Below are 8,353 nucleotides of genomic sequence, written 5' to 3' on the forward strand. Positions count from 1 at the left end.
CTGCAACTATAAAATTACAAATGCTTTCTAGAAGTAACTGCATTTCTAGTTATGGTAGAAAAGGGGATTTGTCAGACTTCTACAATGAGGGAAGTCTAAATCAAACTGAATATGAGTAACAAATTCTTTATGATCTATGAATAATATAAACTAATTTAACAAAGACAACTAGTGGACAAACTCCAAAGACAAATTGTTTACTAGTGTGTTTAATGAATGAAAGATTGGGGAGGAAATGAAATCAATGTTTTAAAAGATTTTCTTGATATTTTACTTTACATCATAATTTTGGCACTTCATGGAACATTTACTCCCCAAAGACCAGAATTGGTATAAAAGTTCGGCAGGTTTTCCACACACCTGGTAGACATTGTACTTGAGTACTGGCAAACACTGAAACGCAGTGAAATAAACATTCCCATGTATTTGCACATGCATGCAGTAGTCAAACAATTAAATATTTTATGAATTTTCAAAGCTGCTATCTTGCAGTATTCATTTCAGGCACTCTCCTCAGCTGATCTTGTTTCAGATTTAAGTCTTACAAATTCTTTAGCCACATCATCGTTGGTCCTCTGGGAGAGGATTCTAAGGATAGTCAAACCAGTTTCATCCATAGAGACATTTTTCAAAAGAGGATACCATGCTCCATAGCTTCCCTTTTCAGCTATGCTCTGGAGCTGAATGACTGTCATTCCGAGAACCCGATCTTCACGGGCAAAGCAGTAATCCTTAACTGAGAGATGAAGTTCATAGGCCCCTGGACGGTTTTCATTACTCACAATGCTGTATGGATTCAAAAATTTTGAGGAAAAAAATAATGATTTCACCTAGGAATCAAGATGGTACTAAACTACCACTGAACACTTACACATTCTTCTGAATCTTATATTGACAAATGAGGTATCGTGGGGTTTTTAACCCTGGTGCAAATAGCCTTCAAATCTTAATAGATTTTCTAAAGATGTTAGTTGGCAATCTGTCTTTTATTAGCTTGATAGTAAGCATATGAATAGAAATTAGAATTACAGTATCACATTATACTTAATCAGATACCATTTATCTTAAGCACAATTTTTATGCTTTATTCTTATAAAATTGTTGTAAATTATTTAAAATTAATACAGAATGTATTGCTAGTTGCCCCTCAAGCTGATTTTGACTCATGACAATATCATGTGAATTGTAATAATATATGAAATATATTTAGTAATTATATCTTGAATAGTGGGATAATGGAAGTGGGGAGTTTATTTATCTTGGTTCTTATATGAGGCTTGAGCATAACATCAGTGGCTTGGTGACTGGCCATGTTGTCTGAAATGATGAAAGCTTCTAGATTATTCTACTCTGACATTGTTTTATAAAGAGTGTTTCTACCCAAATAAGTACTGGTCTATCATTTCTTCCATCACTCCTATTTATACTTTCCCTTTGATCAATGTCTAAACTCTTTAGGTACCTGTAACCTTTACTAGTCTGGATGACCCACTTTGCTTTTCCTGCCTAATTGATTGTGAAATCCCTGTCACTGGACACAGTCTCTCTTTTGATATAAAGACTGGGAGCAGGAAGGGATTGCTAAAGATTATGGGAGGTAGACCAGGGTGAGGAACAACTCTTGGAAAATGTTCTTTGTCATTTCTACATCAGTTGCTACAATCTCTTTCGTTGATCTAGGACTCCTGATAAGCTGTTATATCTAGGAAACGTTCCTCAGGGGAATATACTGCATACACTCTTAAGCACTATTCACAGATGCTAAATTGGATACAAATCTCTAGAGTAAATCAATTCCAGCAGAGTTCGGTGCTTCTATGCCAATTCTTTCCTATGGCAACAGTTACATCTGTCAAGTGTGGGGCTGAGGATGGTCTCCACTAATAACAATTCAAGACAACTTGTCAGCACTGAACTGAACATAATGAAGAAGGCTGAGTGCTAATATGCTTGCAGTAGTCCTACTCTGCCCTTTATGTTTATTCCTCCTCAGGTATTCTCGACTTCCTCATGAATGTAGTCTATTTGTCAGTAGCACAAGCTTCTAAATTCCTTCCTTTTCCAAGTGACTCGTTCTGTTTTAACATTTTGTAGACTTAAACCTTAGTTTCTGGAGGACACTGTTGATGAAATTACACACTCATTTTAGAATAATGGAATCATATGAAACAAAATGGAGATAAAAAAAAATGTGATAGAAGCAAGATCTGCTTGTGAATTACAATGCAACAAAAAGCCACCTTTTTCAAGGTTAATGGTCCTGGCAGTTCAGTATGTTATATCTGAATTTTGCATGATTCAAGTAAGTAATGGAGCCTTTTGCTAAACGTCTTCTAGATAGGTGAACTTTATCAAAATTGTGTGCAATTTGGAGTGGACAGGTGGAATTTTATGAGCTGAATTTTTAGCAGATTGTGATTGATTAATTAGCACCCTTTTGATTTCTATGCTAGGATAGTTACATTTTAATTCTTAATGCAGCATAACAGTTAAATATTCAGAGTGCTGAAACATTCCTCAGAAATCAAGAGTGCAAGAATAATCAGAAAACAAACCAGAAAGGGTCCGTTTATGGGAGTGTGTGTGAAGCCCCTAGGGCTTGATCCCTGGTCTCTCTCTATATGTATCTATACTCTGTCATTAGGTCAGCTCATTTGGATTAATATATTGCTGTAACATGTTGCTACAGGGCTGTTATGAGTTGGGATCAACTCAGTGGCAATGAGTTTATAAGTAGCTAGGATTCCCTGGGTGATGTAAATGATATTTTGCTTGGTTGCTTTCCAAAAGTTTGCAGTCCACCCTGTGGTGCCATGGTGATCTACTTTGGAAAAATCAGTCTTTATAAACCCATAGGGTCTCCATGAGTTGGACTCAACTAGTAAGATGGGGTTTGTTCTCAGATAACTCTCAAGTTATATGCTTAACTATGCATCTGACATCTCTTGGATGTCCAATGTTACTGTGTGCCTTTGAATTGATTTTGACTTATAGTGACCTCACACTATAGCTTCTTCAAATTGTTAAGTGTTGAGTCAGTCTGACCCATAGTGACCATTCTTCAAATTAGTAGATGTAAAAACAAATTATTTTCTCATCACCCATCCCTAAGCCCCAATCTTGGTGAATCATCCCATTGGTCATGTCAAAAGCCTAGGGGATTACCCATGATTTCATTCTGTGCCAGATATTTTCTATTTGCCCCACTTGGATCCATTCCCTCTCCATCTGCCCCTTACACTTTGCAATGGAATGTTGAGGATTACATCAATATATTGTTGTATCCAGTTCCAATTCATAACAAGCTTGTATGGGATCTTGAGGAGCAGCTGGTAAGTCTGAACTGCCAACCTAATGATTAGCAGTCCAGTGCTTATCCTATGCACCATGAGGATGCTTTAAAAAAGTTGGTGGAAAAATTCCATTATATTTTAATTCCATTTTTCTATGAAGTTTTTGAAGCACCCTCCTATGGTTTCTCCATGCTCCAGCTTCCAGTTGATTTGGGTCACTAGGGAGACCCATCAGGAGATCAGTAGTAGTGAAGAGGGGGAGGTTAGAGTTTGCCTTCCTTGGCTCCTTGTTGGTGAGGCTGCCTCAAGCTGTACCCCTCTGGGGGAGTTAACAGCTCCTCTCATGTTGGTTGACTACACAAGTTTTTGCTGTTTCAGTAAAGGCTGCTCCTTTCCTTCTTTCAGGTGTAAGAGGGGCTTCTACTAGTCCTAGATATTATGTTGCTATCATTGTGTATTCCCTACACTCATATCTTTGTGAATTCTTGGGAATCTGACTGATAAACTCTTTCATGTTTTGCCTCCAGTCCACTGCGAGTTCTATAGAATCTATTTCCAACACACATCCAGAATCTTTCCACTTCTCTCCATCTCTCCTGACACCATCTAGTCCAAATCACTATTATCTCGTACCTGGACTACTGAAATTGCCTTTTAATGTATCTTCGCAAGCTCAGTTGTCTTGTTTCCTATAATTTGTCTATCTAGCAAACAACTTAATAGTTGGACGATGCAAATCAGCTTGTTCATCCCCTTCAATGGGCCTTTTGTTGAACTTAGAATATAACTTAGACTCCTTTATGTTTGACTGCACAGGTCTGTGAGGTGTGGTACATACACCCTGAACACTTTTCCAAATTCATTGTATCTCACCCTAGTCCCACTATATGGTGGTGATGGTACTGTGGAATTGGTTCCGACCCATAGTGACCCTGTGTAGGTTTCCAAGGCTGTAAATATTTACAGGAGCAGAAAGCCCCATCTTTTTCCTGCGATGGTAGCCGGTAGCTTGGAACTGTTGACCTTGCGGTTAGCAGCCCAACTTGGAACGCACTACAGGGGCAGAGCTCCCTTTCCACTATATACTGTCTTGTAAATATGCCAGGCTTATTCCCACCTTTGGGAGAAAGATGTACAGCCTCAGGAAACTGTGCAGGGTCACTATGAGTCAGAACCGACTCTACGGTACTTAACCACAACAACATTCCCGCCTTAGAGCACTTTACGAGCTATTTCCCTCAACTTGAAACATTCTCAACCAAATTACAACTGGCTCTTCAATTTTCTTAAAAATAAAAGTTTGGAAATCACATGTTCAGTGAGTCATCCCTGACCACCCACTTGAAACAGCCAGTCAGTCACTCTCTTACATCACCCTGTTTGAATTCTATCCACAGCACTTACTATTATCTGAGAATTTCCTGTTTACTCCTTTGTAACTTTGTCTGACATATGGTAGGCACTGAGAAGTTACCAAAAAACAGGAGAACTAAAACTGTAGCCCCTTATTTGCCTGTGTCAGTGAATAACAGAATTATATGAGCTTACCGATTTCACTTTCTTTACCAAAGGCCCAGTGCAATTTCAATCCTAAGTATCTCACTAAGTTTAGTTGTACATGGCTTTTGCCTGGTTGAATAATAGTTGGACTTGTGACTTACAATTGAAATGTTTCATTGTACTTTGGTGACCATGTGTTGCTTTTTGTCTTTGTGCCTTGTTTTCGCTTTTTGTCTCCAAGATTGGGTCCCAGTATACAAACTTCCACAAAAGGGCGGAACATTGCTGTGGTCTGCCAGTTTAGGTCATTAATAGCAATCACTAAAGAAATAAAAAGGAATATGAAATGTTAGCAAACTAATATGTAGAAACTCAGTCTCTCCCATTTGGTCCTTAGGATGAATATTTCTTTTTAAAAAAATGATTTATGAAGCTATAACTTGCATTTGGCAGCATCCTCATCCCACTGACAGAAAATGTCTTTTTAAAAAAAAAAAGAACAATTTCTTCTCTTGGATTTAATGAAGCTGTTAGGATGAAGCTATGTGGCATTGGCATGGTGAAAATTTTTCAACAACTGAAATGACACTTGATACTAAACTGTGTTTTTCTATTAAAAATTATGCTCATTACAAAATATTTGAAAATATTAAAAAAATATAATCAATCAGAGACAATGACTGCAAATATTTTGTTAGGCATGCTTTTATACTTTCTTACTTTATGTTCAAAATAAGGTCATAAGATATTGAAGTCTTCTACTTAGTTTTATTTTTTACAGTTCTTCATGGATCTCTTTCTAATTTATTATACACTTTGCAACTGCAAACATTGCAGTATGTGAATATACCAGCCTATGTTTAGCCACTCACTTACTGTTAAACTTCATTTTGTTTCCTAATTGTAATCATCCAAACAATTCTCATAGGAACATTCTCATACGTACACTTTGCTCATCTTGTGGTCCTAATATCCATAAAAGTGTCTTAGAATAAGAATTGTCTATGCAAAGGGTTCATAAAACATTATAACTTATGTATATATTGGCAAAATATTTTTCAAAAGTATTTGAGGACACAGATAATATTCTCACTCATACTATGTATTGAATCTATTCTATATTGCATTGTTGTTGTTAGGTGCCATCGAGTTGTTACTGACTCATATGCACCTTATGCACAACAGAATGAAACACTGCCCGATCCTGGGCCAACCTCACTATTGTTGCCACTCTTTATATTGCATTACATGTGCAAAAATACATTATTTACTATAATTTTTAAATGGAAGGTTATGGATTGTTGATTATAAAAGGGCATATTAAATGCTGAAATCGATAAAATAAAAATGGATAGATCATAAACCATTTAAAAGTTTTACCTTTTAAATGAACCCATATCCAACTGTGCATTGACAATATGAAACCAACACTTTGATTTAAAGAACATCAAATGCATTGTTGGTAATAACATAGAAAAACAAGCCAATAGTGTACTTACTGATTTAACATCCAAAAGTCTGACTATTCTAAAACCAACTGTAGTACGAATGTTCAATAAAGACGATAGCACTGACCAGAATAAAAGTTCCATATATACAATTTTGAAATTTAATTACAAATGTGTTAAAATTATTTAGATATTTTATATTGACACTAAGCATGCCGCTTCTTTTTTTTTTCAGTTTGAGTCAAAAGTTTGGGTTTAGTGAAGAAATTCTGAGCATGCTCTTCACTTATTTAGTAGGCATTTTTAAAAACAAATTATCTTAGAAAAAAATTACATTTTCTATATCATTGTTGCTACAGAGATTAAAGTGTAGTAGCCTGTTTAATCTACCTGGACCTTGAACATACCTTTGACGGTGATTTTTTGTTCTCCAGTTCCTGGCATAGGAGAGATGTCCACATGAACAGATATCTGACCGACAGTATCTTTGGAGGAACGGCCTGCAAGTAAGCATAAGTTTACTGGCTTGAATTCTTAGATGACTTTATAATGGCCATCAAGATCCTTTGCTTAAAAAAAAACAAACAAAAAAAACTATAAAGCTTATTAATAGCAAAAGATTATGGCTCATAGCAACCTTACAAAGGGTTTCCAAGACTGTAAATCTTGACTGAAACAGACAGCTTCAGCTTTCTCTTGCAGAGCAGTTGGTGGGTTGGAACTGATACCTCGTGGTTAGTAGTTCAGAGCTTATCCTACAGTGCCAGACTTCTGATAACACATAGGACTGTTGATGTTGTTAAGTGCTGTTGAGTAGGTTCTGACCCATAACAACCCTGTATAGGGTTTCTAAGGAGTGGCTGATGAGTTTGAACTACCAAGCTTGTGGTTTGCAGTCCCATGCTTCTCCTAAAGCACCGTATTAGGACTCCTTATAGCACATAACTTTGCTAAGTGCCATTGAGTTGGTTCCGATTCACAGAGACTCTGTATAGGGTGCCTGAGGAGCAGCTGGTGGATTTGAACAGTCAACCTTGTGATTTGCAGTCCAGTGCTGAGCCTATAGCACCACACCAAGAGTCCACAACACAAAATAAGTATTGTTGAGTGTTTACTTTGCTAAATATTCTGTGCCGTTTTAACCTTGAGTATAATCAACTAAAAACATTGTAGAGCTCTCAAAAATAATAAGAAACCCTGTTATTACTGTTAAAAGCAAATTGCAGTTGCCAGATGACTGCATACAGGAAGCAGCATTGTCTTTTCCCTTTATTAAGAACTTTTGTACAATGTATCATACCAAAGTACTAGTGATACAAAGTTGACTCTACAAAGCCCCTATATTAATGGAGTTCATGGTTAGCTAGGAAAGACTGAGGAATAGATATATACTGCATCTATGCATATCTATGCAGTTGCTGGTAGTACTGTTGAGTACTTCTGACTCATAGCAACCTTGTGTAGGATATCTGAAGAGCGACTGGTGGGTCTGAACTGCTAACCTTGCAGTTAGCTGTCCATAAATACATCTATTATAGAGCAGTATATTGCATAGACCTTGAATTCACTATCAACACTCATGGAAGTACCAGTCAAGAAATCAAACAGCCTATTGCATTAGGCAAATATACTGCACAAGACCTCTTTAAAGTGTTCAAGAACAAAGCTGTCAGTTTGAGAACTAAGGGGTAGCTACTGAAGCAATGGTATTTTCAGTAGCCTCATATGCATGTGAAAGTTAGACAATGAATAAGAAAACTGTAGATAAATTGATGCATTGGAGTTATCGTCTTGGAGGGGAATATTAAAAGTGCTATGGACTGCCAGAAGAACAAACAAATCTGTGTTTGTAGAAGTATAACCATAATGCTCCTTGAAAGCCAGGATGACTGACAAGACTGCATCTTTCATACTTCAGACATGTTTTCAGGACAGACCATTCCCTGGAGGACATCATGCTTGGTAAAGTGGAGGTCAGTGAAAAAAATGATGACCCTCAACAAGATGGACTGGCACAGTGGCAGCAGTAATGGGTTCAAGTGTAACAATGATTGTGAGGATGGTGTAGGACAAGGCAGTGTTTCCTTCTGTTGTGTATAGGTCACTATGAGT

General features: G+C 37.1%; 1 protein-coding gene across 1 annotated transcript in view; it reads right to left on the reverse strand.

The window, feature by feature from the left end:
* Positions 1 to 206: 206 nt before the first annotated feature.
* UNC13C (unc-13 homolog C (C. elegans)) overlaps positions 207 to 8,353 on the reverse strand; it is a 769,914-nt gene continuing 761,767 nt past the window's right edge. Inside the window, exons 30-32 of the mRNA XM_006831631.1 lie at positions 6,649 to 6,741; positions 4,955 to 5,114; positions 207 to 786 (exon numbers count right to left, since the gene is read on the reverse strand). Of these exons, the coding sequence (XP_006831694.1) occupies positions 501 to 786; positions 4,955 to 5,114; positions 6,649 to 6,741 (539 nt within the window). The 3' untranslated portion in view covers positions 207 to 500. The remainder of the gene's footprint in view (positions 787 to 4,954; positions 5,115 to 6,648; positions 6,742 to 8,353) is intronic.

Source organism: Chrysochloris asiatica, unplaced genomic scaffold (genome assembly GCF_000296735.1).
Source record: "Chrysochloris asiatica unplaced genomic scaffold, ChrAsi1.0 scaffold00004, whole genome shotgun sequence".
Lineage (NCBI taxonomy): Eukaryota > Metazoa > Chordata > Mammalia > Afrosoricida > Chrysochloridae > Chrysochloris > Chrysochloris asiatica.